The sequence below is a fragment of the Podarcis pityusensis genome (assembly GCF_964106645.2).
Source record: "Podarcis pityusensis genome assembly, contig: HAP1_SCAFFOLD_95, whole genome shotgun sequence".
Lineage (NCBI taxonomy): Eukaryota > Metazoa > Chordata > Lepidosauria > Squamata > Lacertidae > Podarcis > Podarcis pityusensis.
In genome coordinates this window covers 124,473-141,120 of record NW_028293442.1, presented here as the reverse complement: position 1 = coordinate 141,120, position 16,648 = coordinate 124,473, and the positions used below count along the sequence as shown (strand labels likewise).

The 16,648-nt window shown below is 45.9% G+C and overlaps 1 protein-coding gene across 1 annotated transcript; it reads left to right on the top strand.

Moving 5' to 3' along the window:
• Positions 1-338: 338 nt before the first annotated feature.
• Positions 339-16,577, top strand: LOC308468959 (uncharacterized protein). The gene is made up of 6 exons (XM_081024296.1): positions 339-360; positions 4,021-4,506; positions 4,695-4,776; positions 5,056-5,138; positions 7,680-7,806; positions 13,254-16,577. The coding sequence occupies exons 2-6, from the start codon at positions 4,108-4,110 to the stop codon at positions 14,846-14,848; spliced, it is 2,286 nt and encodes a 761-aa protein (XP_080880422.1). The 5' UTR covers positions 339-360; positions 4,021-4,107; the 3' UTR covers positions 14,849-16,577.
• The last annotated feature ends 71 nt before the right edge of the window (positions 16,578-16,648 follow it).

Genomic DNA, 16,648 nt, shown 5'->3' with positions numbered 1-16,648 from the left:
CTGAATTCTAGGATGAGTTTCCTTACTTCCTGCAAAGCCCTTTTCCCTGCAAACTGTTCCTCCGGTTTCTGGCCAGGGGAAGGAGATGCTCTGAGCCCAACCGATAGCCTCACCCCCAAAGGAGATCTGGGCATTGAGGTAGCCAGGGGGCAGCTGCCCCCCTAAAGCCATAGAAAAATAATAATCTGAGGTTTTGCCAAGCGAGAGAGGGCTCAGCTGGGGGACTCGGCTTGGCAAGGGTTAACGGGATCTGAGCTGCCTTCCTAGAGAGGCCAGGAAGCAAGGGGGGGCAGGTCCTCCAGAGCCAAGGCCCCTCCCTCCCCAGTCCTTTCCTGCTTGTTTGTCCCCTCCTGGGATCTGGTGAGTCTCCTCTCTCTCTGGGATCTGGTGAGTCTCCTCTCTCTCTGGGATCTGGTGAGTCTCCTCTCTCTCTGGGATCTGGTGGGGGTCCCAGGGCTGCAGCAGGGGAGGAGGCTGGGGGGACCCCAAGTCAGGGAGGAGAGGGTCCTGCCAGGGAGGGGCCAGGTCTGCCACGCTCTCCTTCCTGCAGAGCAGAGGATCCCAAACTCATTTGACCCTCCGCCCCCCCCCTTTCAGAAAATAATGACTCCCACGAAATCTCCCTTCTGTAAACAAAGGAGTCCCTGGGACTTTAAGTCGGTGTGACGTCGCTCAGCGTCAGTGCACAACAGAGGGAACATCTGCAAATGGTTTTCCAAAGCTGGACAAGGAGGTGGACTAGACACCCCACACCCCCCCAAAAAAGGTGGGAGAGAAAGGCCAGGAATAAAGAGAGGGATCCCAGCCGAGAGTCTGGCTGCTGCATTGGGGACCAGTTTCCCAGTGTCTCCCAGGGCAGCTCCCCACGGAGGCCACTGCAGCAATCCCCTCGCACCCGGAGCAGGGCATCCCAGGAGACAAAAGCAGGGGAGTGGGTGTGGGGGGAGAGCAACTCCTGAGGACCCCCGGGTGAGGACCCCCACTAGAGCCAAGCATCCATTTCCCACAAGATACAAATGACTCCCTTGTCAGTCAGTTCTGACTTCATGCATTGACTGGAAGGGAGGAGCAACCAGGCTGATTCATCTCCCAGAAATCCCTTCAGTTGCCTCCACATTTTGCATTGCAATCTTCTTTCTAGGAGAGCTAGAGGCTGCTTTCTTCGTCTCCTCCTTCTCCTCCTCCTCCTCCTCCTCCAGATACCTCATGGTTTGGGCTGTTATGCAGTCCAGCCCTGGTTCTAATAATAATAATAATAATAATAATAATAATAATAATAATATTTATACTCCACCCACTCTGGGTGTCTCCCAATAGAATACAAAAAACAGTATGAAACATCAAACATTTAAAACTTCCTTCAACAGGGCTGCCTTCAGATGTCTTCTAAAAGTCAGATAGTTGTTTATTTCCTTCACATCTGAAGGGAGGGCGTTCCACAGGTTGGGCGCCACTACTGAGAAGGCCCTCTGCCTGGTTTCCTGTAACCTCTTTCCTCGCAATGAGGGAACCGCCAGAAGGCCCTTGGTGCTGGACCTCAGTGTCCGGACAGAACAATGGGGGTGGAGATGCTCCTTCAGGTATACTGGACTGAGGCCGTTGAGGGCTTTCAAGGTCAGCAGCAACTCTTTGAATTGTGCCCGGAAATGTACTGGTAGCCAATGTAGGTCTTTCTGGATTGGTGTTATGTGGTCATGGAGGCCACTCCCAGTCACCAGCTCCCAGTCTAGCTTCCGCATTCTGGATTGCGGTAGTTGTAGTTCTGGGTCACCTTCAAAGGTAGCCCCACGTAGAGCGCATGGCAGTAGTCCAAGCGGGAGATGAGCAGAGCATGCACCATTCTGGTGAGGCAGTCTGCGGGCAGGTAGGGTCTCAGCCTCCATACCAGATGGAGCTGGTAGACAGCTGCCCTGGACACAGAATCGACCTGCACATTCATGGACAGCTGTGAGTCCAAAATGACTCCCAGGCTGCGTACCTGGTCCTTCAGGGGCACAGTTGCCCCATTCAAGACCAGGGAGTCCCCCACACCTGCCCACCAAAAGAGTACTTCTATCTTGTCAGGATTCAACCTCAATCTCTTAGCCCCTGTCCATCCATCCACCAACCAACCAACCGCCTCCAAGCACTCACACAGGACCTTCACCGCCTTCACATGTTCTGATTTAAAAGAGAGGTAGAGCTGGGTGTCATCTGCATACTGATGAACACCCAGCCCAAACCTCCTGCTGATCCCTCCCAGTGGCTTCATATATATGTTAAAAAGCAAGGGGGAGAGGACAGAACCCTGGGGCACCCCACAAGTGAGAGCCCAAAGGTCTGAAGACTCATCCTCCACCACCACTTTCTAGACATGGCCCAGGAGGAAGGAGATTAACCACCGTATAACAGTGCCTCCAGCTCCCAGCCCCTCTAGCCAGTCCAGAAGAATGCCATGGTCGATGGTATCAAAGGCCGCTGAGAGATCAAGCAGAACTAGGAAGCAGCTCTCACCTTAGCCCGCCGGAAATCATGAACCAGCGCGACCAAGGGAATTTCAGTCCCATGGTGAATCCCGACTGGAAGGAATCCAAATGGTCCGCATCCTCCAGGCGTGCCTGGAGTTGTTCAGCAACCACTCGCTCAATCACCTTGCCCAAAAATGGAAAATTTGAGACTGGGTGATAGCTGGCTATATTGGCCTGGTCCAAATATATTTTTTTAAGAGGTGGTTTAATAGCTGCCTCTTTCATCGGGTCTGAGAAGACTCCCTCACAGAGTGAAGCATTCATAACCCTGCAGAGCCCATCACCCATCCCTTCCCGGTTGGCTTTTATGAGCCAGGATGAGCAAGGAGGCAGGTGGTCAGTTTCACTTGTCCAAGCAGCCTGTCCACATCCTTGGAGGTAACAAACTTGAACTGATCCCATGCAAACTGACTAGACAGAACTCTAGCACTCTCCCACCCTGGCCCTGCTCCCACGGTGGAGTCTACCTCTTTCCAAATCTGAGTGACTTTAACTGGAAAAAACTTTGCCAAATCATTGCAGGAGATCTCAGGGTCCTTTTGAGGCCCCAATGACGCAGGTGGTTCCACTAAATTGCGAACCACCTGCAATAGTCTCCTGGTGTTGTTTTCTGCAGATGCAATAGAGGCAGTTTAGACAGCCATCGTCACTTGGTAGGCTCGACGTTGAGCTCTAACCCATATCTGGTCAGATTCAGAGTGTGTTTTCTGCCACCGACACTCTAGCCATCTCAGTGATTGTTTCATCGCCCTCATCTCCAGGGAAATCCACGGGGCTGTCCAGGCTCCATGTATCGGAGAGGTCGCTTTGGAACCAGGCCATCGGTAGCCCTGGTTAACTCCACATTCCAGGGGCCACACGGAAATCAGCTGAAAGGCCATCAACATTGGATAAAACATCCCCTTCTCCTTTCTGGAAACCATTTGGATCTATTAAGTGGTGGGGGTGGGCCATCCGAATCAGTCCCACCTCCCTGCAGAGGGAAAGGGTCGTGGAGAAGTCCAGTTGCACCAGGAAGTGATCCGACCATGACACTTCTTTTGTTTCGGTTTCACTTCATGTCAGATCACCCACATCCATAGAGGTGAACATGCCAGGTCAAGTCCTCCATCCAAGTCGTGGATGGCAGTGGTCTTATGAATCATTGACCTGGCATTGCACAGCAGCCCCTTCAGGTCACGTGGGTCTCCCTTGCTGATTCCAGTATCCTTCTGGTCAAAACCAGACCCGGAGGGAAGGATAGTCCTCAAACAATGACTAAGCCTGCTTCCTCGGTAATGACGTGGTCTGGTCTTAGTGTAACTCTTCCTCCTACCCGTGATCACTGTGATCGAGTGTCCCAGTGCTTCCCCCCCCCGGGGACCCGCCCCCTGCCATTCTGTTGAATAGGGCCGACTCCCAGACAGCCCTGACCCTCTCACCTAAAGAACAAAACTATACAAACTATACAAAAAATAAAAATATTTACTAATAATAATAAAAACTTTTACATAAAAAAGCATTTGCTTTGTAGGATTGGCAAGAGCTTCTCATTAAGACAGAACTTGGCAAAAGACCAAAGGGTTCCTTCCGATCTCTGAGAGGCTTCCAGACAGCACAGATGGATGAGCGAGACTCAGCTGGCCCTGGAGCAAGAAGAGGCAATGCCAACCAAACTGGGAGTGGGGGATTCTGGGAAAACTCTGTGCTGAAGATTCTGGGTGAGGAGGGCACCTTCCACTCAGAGGTGCAGATCCAGCAGTTTGGGAGGTTCTGCTTCCAGGAGGACAAAGGAGCCCGAGAGGTTTGCAGCCGACTCTACCACCTTGACCGTCAGTGGCTGAAGCCAGAAAGGCACACGAAAGCTGAGATGCTGGACTTGGTGATCTTGGAGCAGTTCCTGGCTGTCCTTCCACCAGAGATGGAGAGCTGGGTGAGGGACTGTGGAGCGGAGACCAGTTCGCAGGCGGTGGCCCTGGCCGAAGGTTTCCTCCTGAGTCAGGCAGAGGAGAGAAAGCAGGTGAGAGAGACTTTCCTCTGGATACTCCAAAGGGGCTCCAAACAGAATGGAGAACATCCCATAATGCTCTACTGATGCCCATTCTTTTTCTAGGAATGAGATCTAACACCCATAAAGTTTTTGTCTTTTTCATTCTCTTTCTAATATTTCTCACCTTTCTCTGATTTCAATCCTTGTTTCTTTATCAGGAAAAGGATCATTCTGAGGAAATGGACCTGGATTCCTGTGAGGCGGAGAGGCCTCCGTTGGACACCAGAGAGAGGCCACTGGGTAAGGAGGAAGGTGGCTTTTCTCCATTTGGTCTCATTCTGTTGGTTTTCCAACTAATCTGTGGGTTCTTTTTTTGGGGGGGGGGCACAGTTGGGAACAAGGGTCCAAAGGAAGGGAGAAGTAGTTTTGCACAACTAACATATGAAATGGCCCCAAATGTCCAACTGCACTCAGCAGGTAAGGCTTTCTGAAAGGCCCATCTGTCGTTAGAGATGCCCTGTTTCACCTGTGAGAGAAGCAGGCACTCCTGGCATCCTGCTTACATTTTTTCTCTTGCAGGTGACAGAATGATGCCGACAAAACCTCCTGATCCATCTTTTCATGGGGGCAGAAGGGAAGCAGCGACTGTGGAACCAGATCAGGTCAGGGGAAGCTGCCTTGTGGGGACAGAGGCCGAGGGATGGAGTATTGTCATGGACTGGTTGGGCACAGGGGAATGGTGGGAGGAAGCAGCCGGGGAACCAGGAAGGGAGGACGTCTTAGAGACCAAGGAGGACGTCTTAGAGACCAAGGAGTGGAGGTGGAAGAAGGATGAGAGGTCAGTGGGAGAAGAGGGAGAAGCCTGGGAAGAGGAGGTGTCAGAAGCTGAAGGGGCAACAGGGCATAGTGAGCTGGGAGACTCTGTGGCAAAATGCAGTCCAGAATCAGAGGCAGAAGAGGAAGGAGGCGAGTGGGAGGAGGGAGGTCGAGAGGCAGAGGAGAGTCAGGAGAAGGAGGAGCCACCGGGGGCTCCCTCTCCTACTGCCAGAAGCCCCCCTCCCTGCTTGTGTCTCAGAGCCAGGAGACGTCTGACAATGGAGGAGCAAAGGCAGGCTGCACACTGGCGCACTGTTCAATCATATGCCAGAAACCCCAGAGAGGAGGGGAGTTAGAAACTTGTGGGGAGCTGGGGGCCTTCACTCTCAGCAATTGATTTTGTGGAGGAAGACACCGTTATAAAATTCGACTCAATATTGATCCAGAGCAGAACTCCAATGTATAGTTAGCAGAGTAAAACCTAAACATGTTACAGGATTCCCAAAAATAGACCAGAGGCAATTGTATTTCATCCGGCGGAGCTTTAACTGCTACTGAAGGCAAATGAGGATACTGATCACAAATCCAAAATGTACAGGATTGGCCCTCTCCATAATAAATCCAGTTGCAGCAGACTTAAACTTAACTTATAATAAGTCTAAACGTTAACACTAAGCATGCTATGTACAGAACACCAGAAGGAAGAGAGAGAGAGAGAGAGAGAAATTGAAACCCGGGCTCCTTCTGGCCTCTTCTTACAGTCAGCATGACCTTGACAGAAGAGATGACAGAACCTCTTTAACCCAGCTGTACTCAGCTTCTCTGAAGGAATAACCCAAACACCAGGAACCTTCTGCTTGTTTCTTTTATTCAGAGAAGCTTCCGGAACCCTCTTGAACTAACTAGAATAGAAAAGATCAATATCAGATCCATACTTTCTGCACTAAGAAATGCAAACTGACAGACCCTCAGGGAATGAGCTGCTCTTCTCATTTGGCTTGAAACTCAGCCAAGTCTGCAAATATCGTGTTCTTGCTGATAAAGAGTTAACTCCAGCTGTGAACTATGGGTTTTCCTGCCCATACAACTCTGTGGCGCCAGCTGTCAGGGAGGATTCGGAGGAGTAATGGACAGAAGAGGCAGAACAGGGGGCGGAGAGCAGTCAGGGGGAGCCGGGGCTCAGGGATGCTGAAGATCCCCTCAACCACCTAGAGGCTCAGGGAGGAAGCTGAGACTCCGGAAGGGAGGGGGCTTTCAAATCAGCACAGACAAGAAGGGAAATGAAGCGTAAGGATCAAAGACGTCTTGCGCGGGAATCGTAGGAAGCCGCTCCCCGAATCTGACTCAACAGGTTTGGACGCGTAATTCTGAACTGTAGCTGTTTCTTGTATATGTCTAATAAAGACTCTTAAGTACCACGCTGACTGTGCCAAAGTGTTACTGCAAAGGGGAAACACCACCTTTACACCAGCCTTCTGAATGTCGCCAGTAGGATTCATCTGTAGTTGCTGTTTTCATGGAATCCTAGAGTTGAAAGAGACCCCAAAGGTCATCAAGTCCAACCCCCTGCATTGCAGGAGTCTCAGCTAGATCACCCAAGACAGTTGGTCATCCAGACTAGGCTTCTTGTATTTCTATATTAATCACTGAATACAAAAAATGGCTTCTAAGCTTTGGATACCATAACCAACAGTGTCCAGGATTCACCTAGCCAGCCCCATTGCTGCAAAATGGGGCCTGCCCCCCACTCCTCCCCCTCTCCATGCCCCCATGAACCCCTTGAATTTGGCTCCAGGGCACTGGGAGGGAACTTCCCAAAACAGCACATGAGGAGAGGAGAAAGTGGATCCTTCCATTTGGGAAACTGGGATGCTTGCGTAGGCGGAATGACTTGAAAAACACCAACTGGAGTACCACCTATTTACAAAAAATGACTGCTCCCAGTCACCAGTCTAGCTGCCGCATTCTGGATTAGTTGTAGTTTCCGGGTCACCTTCAAAGGTAGTCCCAGGTAGAGCGCATGGCAGTAGTCCAAGCAGGAGATAACCAGAGCATGCACCACTCTGGCGAGACAGTCTGCGGGCAGGTAGGGTCTCAGCCTGTGTACCAGATGGAGCTGGTAAACAGCTGCCCTGGACACAGATTTGACCTGTGCCTCCATGGACAGCTGTGAGTCCAAAATGACTCCCAGGCTGCACACCTGGTCCTTCAGGGGCACAGTTGGCCCATTCAGGACCAGGGAGTCCTCCACACCCGCCCACCATCTGTCCCCCAAAAGAGTACTTTATGTCGTGTCAGGATTCGACCTCAATCTGTTATAACAGAGCATTGTGTAGCAGATCATATTGATCCTGTCTCAGAGGAGGACATTTCCCTTTTTCTTTTAGGGTCCAGTGTGCTTTGAAGATGTTGCTGTTTGTTTCACGGACGAGGAGTGGGCGTTGCTGGATCCTGACCAGAGAGCTCTGCATAACGATGTCATGGAGGAGAATTGGGGGATCGTGGCCTCTCTTGGTAAGGCTCCCTGTGGGATCGTCCTATCTGCCTGGAAATTCAAAAAATACCTCTATGTAACAAACCTCATATATTTTCACAGAGCTCAACAGCGCCCAATACAACACCTGGGAACCTAACACCCCCACAATAAACCTTGAACAGCAAATTGCAGTTTTTTCTGTGAACCATCTTCCTCCAGTTCTGCCTTTTTATACCATGGTTGGGCTTGTCTGAACTGCCCAGGCATCTTAAATGTCAGCTTCAGAGTTGTTAGGAAAGATAAGTAGCTTCTGTCAGGTTTTCTGAAGAAGAAGAGTTTGGATTTGATATCCCGCTTTATCACTACCCGAAGGAGTCTCAAAGCGGCTAACATTCTCCTTTCCCTTCCTCCCCCACAACAAACACTCTGTGAGGTGAGTGGGGCTGAGAGACTTCAGAGAAGTGTGACTGGCCCAAGGTCACCCAGCAGCTGCATGTGGAGGAGCGGAGACGCGAACCCGGTTCACCAGATTACAAGTCTACCACTCTTAACCACTACACCACACTGGCTCTTTCTGTTTTTGTTTTTGCTGCTGTCAGTCTTGGGTTGACCAAAGAGATGCCTGACATTGGCGATGGAGGGGATGCCATGACTGGGCCAACCAAAATCCGTCCCAGAGAAGAGCCAGGCTGATTGAACCTCAGGTAGTAGAATCAGTGATAATTGTTGCGTTCGCAAAGTAAAGGAAGGATTGAACTCTGATTAATAAGAATACACACAGAGGCTTGAACCAGCAAGACTCTGGGAAGGGTGCGTATAATCGTGTCTCTCTGTGCTTGTCCGTCCGATCTCCGCAGCCCCCGGCCCAGGCCGTTTTATTCACAAAAGAACTTTTTACAGAGTGTTCGTAAGAACCAATCAGATTTCTTCTGAGCATTTCAACAAACCCACGTGGGGAGAAAGTTAAACTACTAAAACTAATTAAGCACAGGGTAAACAAAGAACAGAACTACAAAGAAGAGCATCTGGCAACCCCGGAGGTAATAAACAAGCAATATACATATGATAAGGAGGATGGCCAGGAGGACAGTGACCATTATCACCTTCATGTGAAACCTGTTTCCTGGCCCTAAGATTAACATCCTAAGATTACCTATTAGAAAACTACAAAGACGAAACTGCCCAGTCTTTGAGGACACAGGACGCCTGCCTGTCGAAGTGTGTACGTGATTCGTGAAGAGCAGGGAGAAATGGGCAGCAGAGGCCAAAGGGCATGGAAAGGGCACGAATGTAGAATCTTATGGGATTTAATCAGAAATTATCGTCAATATATCAAACCCAGTCAACACAGTGCTTTCATCGTGGACACGATGGCTTGATGTATATTTTATAATTCCTCATGGTAATCCCATCTGATCCCTACAATAATAATAATAGTAATAGTAATAATTTTTATTTATCCCTGTACCATCTGACTGGGTTGCACCCAGCCAACACATATATAAACATGAAACATTAATAACAACAATCTGATCCCATATAAAAAGTACATTAACTTTAAATGAACAACTTATACTAGTGGCTAAAATCATGGAAACTTATTTAAAAGTGTGTTTCCAAAGTTCGATGGCTCATAACAACAATTTTGGGGGGAGTGATACCATAGGAAAGATAATTTAATGAAAATTGCAATGCAATAACTTTTATGAAGGAGTATTTATTAGAACAGCAGTCATTAAAAAGAAATGTGAAACACATAGAAAAAAGGAGATATATAGATATTCTCACCATGTCAATTAATACTGACTTTGGTAACCTTTAGCTTTAATTCTGGCCTTACAACGCCTTCCCATGGAGTGAAGCAAGTTTTTTAGTTCTGCAGCTGTAATAATGTGAAACCCAGATGGAATTATTGCCTCTATTAATTGGGCTTTATTGCTGGGTTGCTTCTGACTAACATGTTTCTTTAGTCGGCTCCCAAGATTTTCGCTTGGCCTATTCCCAGGCCATTCCAGCAGTGGAATAGGATTTCACATTCAGAACACTTCAGTTCAGGCTCAAGTATTTGATTTATGTATTGGGGGCATTTACATTCCCATTAATGACACAAATTCTGCCCACACCTTTTGCTGTCATACAACCCCAGATCATCACACTGTCTGGGTGTTTCACGGTCGGTGTAATGCAAGTAGGATGTAAATCTCCTCCGATTCTCCTCCTCGCGTATTTCATGCCCTCACTACCAAGCAAGGAGATTGGGGTCTCATCGCTCCAAATAACACTGTCCCGTTGTTCCGCTGTCCGGTTACAATGGGTTTTATTTTTATTTTATTATTTAAAATAATTTTTATTAAGATTTCAGTAAAAGATTAAACAGAAAAACATAAAAAAGAAGTACACAAATACACAGTACATAATCCAAAGAAGAAAAAAGAAAAAAAAACACAGAGAACAAAAAACAAAAAAAGAAACAGAACAATTAAAAACAATCACCTTTTCATTTCCGTTTTTAAATTTACTTATTTTCTGGACCTCCTCATACCTCCCTCTTTTGTATTCCAGTCCAAATTGTTTGTCCAGCAATTTCTTTTCCACTTTTTAATCCCAATCTTTAATCTTAATATAATATAGCATTAAAATTTTACCTCTTAAAATACCGAATTTCCATTTCCTTAAACTTCTTTAATCCTAATCCAATCTTAATCTATCTATAACTTTAAATCCTGTACAGCTGGAAACCACTTATTTTCAATCCAACATCACTCTAGCATTCTTTAGTTTTGCAATGTTTCTGTAGATAATCTTTGAATTTCTTCCAATCTTCCTCCATCGACTCTTCTCCCTGGTCATGGATTCTACCAGTCATTTCCGCCAATTCCATATAGTCCATCAGTTTCATCTGCCATTCCTCCAGCGTGGGAAGTTCTTGTGTCTTCCAATACTTTGCGATGAGTATTCTTGCTGCTGTTGTTGCATACATAAAGAAAGTTCTATCCTTTTTTATCACCATTTTGCCGACTATGCCCAGGAGAAAGGCCTCTGGTTTCTTCAAGAAGGTATATTTGAATACCTTTTTTAATTCTTTATATATCATTTCCCAGAAAGCCTTAATCTTTGGGCACGTCCACCAAAGGTGAAAAAATGTACCTTCAGTTTCTTTACATTTCCAACATTTGTTATCGGGCAAGTGATAAATTTTTGCAAGCTTGACTGGGGTTATGTACCACCTGTATATCATTTTCATAATATTCTCTCTTAAGGCATTACATGACGTAAGTTTCATACCTGTGGTCCACAACTGTTCCCAGTCAGCAAACATAATGTTATGTCCAACGTCCTGTGCCCATTTAATCATAGCCGATTTTACCATTTCATCCTGAGTATTCCATTTCAGCAGCAAGTTATACATTCTTGACAAATTCTTAGTTTTGGGTTCTAACAGTTCAGTTTCTAATTTTGATTTTTCCATCTGGAAGCCAATTTTCTTGTCCAATTTAAATGCCTCCATTATCTGAAAAAAATGAAGCCAGTCTCGCACTTTGTTTTTTAGTTTTTCAAAACTCTGCAATTTCAGTCTATCTCCATCTTGTTCCAAAATTTCCCAATATTTCGGCCATTTGACCTCCATATTGAGCTTTTTCAAGGCTTTCGCTTCCATTGGTGACAGCCACCTTGGGGTTTTATTTTCTAACAAATCCTTATATCTTACAATGGGTTTTAGCCCAGTTTAATCTTTTCCACCTTTGCTTGAGAGATAATGGCTTTTCCCTTGGAATTCTAGCATTTAGACCAGTCCTTGCACTCAACTTCACCTTCCATTGCCCCATGTCATCTTGTAAACACCCAGATGATATTCTTCTGTCATGCAGACACAGTCTCTCCATTCTTCGATCATCACTTGCTGTTGTGCACCTTTTCCTGCCTTTACCAGTCTGATTTTGTAGTGACTGAGTCTCCTTACGTTGTTCTTTAGTCGTTTAGTTGTGTCCGACTCTTCGTGACTCCCTGGACCAGATCACGCCAGGCCCTCCTGTCTTTCCACTGCCTCCCGCAGTTTGGTCAAACTCATGCTGGTAGCTTCGAGAACACTGCCCCAACATTTCATCCTCTGTCGTCCCCTTCTCCTTGTGCCCTCCGTCTTTCCCAACATCATGGTCTTTTCCAGGGAGTCTTCTCTTCTCAGGAGGTGGCCAAAGTATTGGAGCCTCATCTTCAGGATCTGTCCTTCCAGGGAGCACTCAGGGCTGATTTCCTTCGGAATGGAGAGGTTGGATCTTCTTGCAGTCCATGGGACTCTCCTTATACCTCTTCACAAATATAGAAAGGCCAGCTTTGGTTAAGTTTTCCTCAATCTTCTTCTTTTTTCTTTTTTTTTAAATGAATATTTATTGAATTTTATAATAAATAAAAATCTCAATCATCATGTTATATACAATTGTTCTCCCTCCTGTCCTCCGGACTTCCCTCAACTCCCCTTCTACTGAGTTATTTAGTTTTATTTATTGTGTCCTGCTTTAGATAAAAGTAAATTCCCCTATCATTTCTCTAATTTTTCTGTTACTATAATAAAGTTTATTCAGACCCTGACAGTTGCTGTTTCTGCAAATAACCTGTAAATGGTTCCCAAACTTTTAAAATCCTTTTTGTCCTTCTCTTGTAGTTTCTCTGTTAGCTTAGCCAATTCTGCATAATTCATCAGTTTTTCTTACCATTGTTCTTTTGATGGTATTCCACCTTCCAATTTTGTGCAGTCAAGATTCTTGCCGCTGTTATAGTATACATAAATAATGTCCATTTTTCTTTTGGCAGCTCTTGATTTGAGATACCTAACAGAAAGGCTTCAGGCTGTTTACCAAAGTTCATTTTAAACATTATTTTCAGTTCATTATATATCATTTCCCAATATTTTTTAATGCATTTGCATTCCCACCACATATGATAAAACGTTCCTTCCTTTTCTTGGCATCTCCAGCATCTCTTATTTTCTTTCTTAAACATATTTGCCATTTTCACTGGTGTGATATACCATGTATACATCATTTTCCTGTAATTCTCTATTAATAATGTACAATCTGTAAATTTTACATCAACTTTCCACAATATAACATAGCACACTAACAAAAGTCAAGCTAAGCAAGTTGTGCTTCCTTTTTCTGGTTATTCCGCTATGACATTTGATAGAATACAGATAATTACATTCTTCATTAAATTATCTTTACATTGATACATAATTTTGTGGTATTACTCTAAACGAAGTTGTGCTACGAGCCATCAAATATCTGAAATACACTTTTTTCCCAAAAGGCTTCCACAATTTTGGCCACTACTGTATATCAAACAAATCAACATTCAACAATGCATCAGAATATATTAATAAAAATGTTGGCTAATGACAACCAACAAAGGCAATGAACAAAGACCCAACTCCCTTCAGTTCTTCTTGATTTGTTTCTGAGGCTCTAATCCCTTTTTGTCTCCATTGCAGATTTTGATGAATTGGAAAACAAGAACAAGGATGAACATGACAAAACCCCCAGAGAGGAGAAGCCACGCAAAAATTTGGAGTATGGAGAGAGCTGCAGTCAGAGCTCCCATTCCACTTCCCAACAAAGAATTCTCATTGGAAAGAAACCCTATCAGTGCATGGAATGTGGAAAGAGCTTCAGGCAGAGCTCCTCTCTCACTTCACATCGAAGAATTCATACAGGAGAGAAACCCTATCAGTGTGTGGAATGTGGAAAGAGCTTCAGGCAGAGCGCCAATCTCACTTCCCATCAAAAAATTCATACAGGAGAGAAACCCCATCAGTGTGTGGAATGTGGAAAGAGCTTCAGGCAGAGCTCCTCTCTCACTTCACATCGAAGAATTCATACAGGAGAGAAACCCTATCAGTGCGTGGAATGTGGAAAGACCTTCAGTCTGAGCTTCTCTCTCACTTCCCATCGAAGAATTCATACAGGAGAGAAACCCTATCAGTGTGTGGAATGTGGAAAGAGCTTCAGTCAGAGCTCCTCTCTCACTTCCCATCGAAGAATTCATGCAGGAGACAAACCCTATCAGTGTGTGGAATGTGGAAAGAGCTTCAGTCAGAGCTCCTCTCTCACTAAGCATCAGAGAATTCATACAGGGGAGAAACCGTATCAGTGCATGGAATGTGGAAAGAGCTTCAGGAAGAGCTCAGATCTCACTAAGCATCAGAGAATTCATACAGGGGAGAAACCCTATCGGTGCATGGAATGTGGAAAGAGCTTCAGGAAGAGCTCAGATCTCACTAAGCATCAGAGAATTCATACAGGGGAGAAACCCTATCAGTGTGTGGAATGTGGAAAGAGCTTCAGTCATAACTCTTCTCTCACTTCCCATCGAAGAATTCATACAGGGGAGAAACCCTATCAGTGTGTGGAATGTGGAAAGAGCTTCAGTATGGGCTTCCGTCTCACTTCCCATCGAAGAATTCATACAGGAGAGAAACCCTATCAGTGTGTGGAATGTGGAAAGAGCTTCAGAAGGAGCTCCCATCTCACTTCCCATCAAAGAATTCATACAGGAGAGAAACCCTATCAGTGTGTGGAATGTGGAAAGAGCTTCAGGGAGAGCTCTGATCTCACTAAGCATCTGAAAATTCATACAGGAGAGAAATCCTATCAGTGCATGGAATGTGGAAAGAGCTTCAGTATGGGCTCCCATCTCACTTCCCATCAGAGAATTCATACAGGAGAGAAACCCTATCAGTGTGTGGAATGTGGAAAGAGCTTCAGTAGGAGCTCCCATCTCACTTCCCATCAAAGAATTCATACAGGGGAGAAACCCTATCAGTGTGGGGAATGTGGAAAGAGCGTCAGGACGAGCTCTCATCTCACTAAGCATCAGAGAAGTCATACAGGGGAGAAACCCTATCAGTGTGGGGAATGTGGAAAGAGCTTCAGTCATAACTCCTCTCTCACTAAGCATCAGAGAATTCATATAGGGGAGAAACCCTATCAGTGCGTGGAATGTGGAAAGAGCTTCAGGAAGAGCTTCAGTCTCACATCCCATCAGAGAATTCATGCCAAGGTTGGAAAAACCATTAAAAAGCTTTAGGAGCCAGGCAAATCCGCACCTTGTTAACCAGGCCTTTGGCTTATTGACCTCTAATGCCCTTTTACAATGTGGTAGTGAGGGGGGTTACAGATGTGCATTTTGTATTTTTATATTGTGTTTTTATGTTGTAACCGTCCTGCGACATGTGGGAACAGTAGTCAACTTTTAGAGGCCAAGGGCGTTTTGCCCCCCAATGATATATTTGAGGGGGCCACCCCCCCCAGTTGATAGGCATTGCCATTCCAATGCCCTTTATGCATCATGTGATTGATTGTGCAAGGCAGGCCTTACCTGGCCCCTTCCTCCAATATTTTATTCAAGTTGGCACCACTGTTTCAGGTGGTATACAAATTAAATAATTACATAAATTGCCTTCCTTTGCACATGTTTCAGCTTGTCAATATTCTTATTTATTATCATTTTTAATATTTATGAGCCCTCCATCTGAAGATTTCACAACAGAAACATACAGGATGAAAGCATGGCTTTCTCAAAAACAAGAAAAGCCAGAGAAATCTCTCCTCCCCTTTTTATGGATGGAGTTACAAACTTTGTTGGTCAGGGGACAGCTGTGGAAATAATGCATCTTGATTTCAGTAAGGCTTTTGAGAAAGTCCCCCGTGATCTTTCTGTGAGAAAGCTGGTAAAAGTTCGGCTGAACAAGGTAACTGTTTGGTGGATTTGACTGACCAAACCCAAAGAGGACTCCTTCATGGTTCCTCAACATCCTGGGAGAAGTGACAAGAGGGGTGCTGTAGGGTTCAATCCTGGGCCCGTTGTCATTCAACGTCTTTATGAATGAGTTGGATGAAGGAACTGAAGGGGATGCTCATCACATTTGCAGACGACACCAAATGGGGAGCGGAGGCCAATGTGGCAGAAGGCAGAATCAGATCAAGGGCAGGAATGTTGTTGTTGTTTAGTAGTTTAGTCATGTCCGCCTCTTCGTGACCCCCTGGACCAGAGCAAGCCAGGCACTCCTGTCTTCCACTGCCTCCCACAGTTTGGTCAAACTCATGCTGGTAGCTTCGAGAACACCGTCCAACCATCTTGTCCTCTGTCGTCCCCTTCTCCTTGTACCCTCCATCTTTCCCAACATCAGGGTCTTTTCCAGGGAGTCTTCTCTTCTCAGGAGGTGGCCAAAGTATTGGAGCCTCAGCTTCACCATCTGTCCTTCCAGTGAGCACTCAGGGCTGATTTCCGTAAGAATAGATAGGTTTGATCTTCTTGCAGTCCATGGGACTCTCAAGAGTCTCCTCCAGCAGCATAATTCAAAAGCATCAATTCTTCGGCAATCAGCCTTCTTTATGGTCCAGCTCTCACTTCCATACATCACTACTGGGAAAACCAGAGCTTTAACTATTCAGACCTTTGTTGGCAAGGTGATGTCTCTGCTTTTAAGCTCTGCAGTGATCATGGAGCCCAAGAAAGTAAAATCTCTCACTGCCTCTATTTCTTCCCCTTCTATTTGCCAGGAGGTGATGGGCCCAGTGGCCATGATCTTCGTTTTTTTGATGTTGAGCTTCAAACCATATTTTGCGCTCTCCTCTTTCACCCTCAATAAAAGGTTCTTTAATTCCTCCTCACTTTCTGCCATCAAGGTTGTGTCATCTGCATATCTGAGGTTGTTGATATTTCTTCCGGCAATCTTAATTCCAGCTAGAGATTCATCCAGCCCAGCCTTTCACATATAAGTTAAATAAGCAGGGATAGTACCACTTTATTCTACATTTGGTCGGACTTCCGGGGGAGGCGCCTCCAGCAATGGCAGAATTCCTCTGACCGGGAGGAATCTGCTCC

Coding starts and splice junctions, on each gene's coding strand:
- LOC308468959 (XM_081024296.1), top strand. CDS start 4,108: ATGGATGAGCGAGACTCAGCTGGCCCTGGAGCAAGAAGAGGCAATGCC. Junction 4,507..4,694: donor AGGCAGAGGAGAGAAAGCAG/GTGAGAGAGACT, acceptor TTTCTTTATCAG/GAAAAGGATCATTCTGAGGA. Junction 5,139..7,679: donor CGACTGTGGAACCAGATCAG/GTCAGGGGAAGC, acceptor TTTTTCTTTTAG/GGTCCAGTGTGCTTTGAAGA.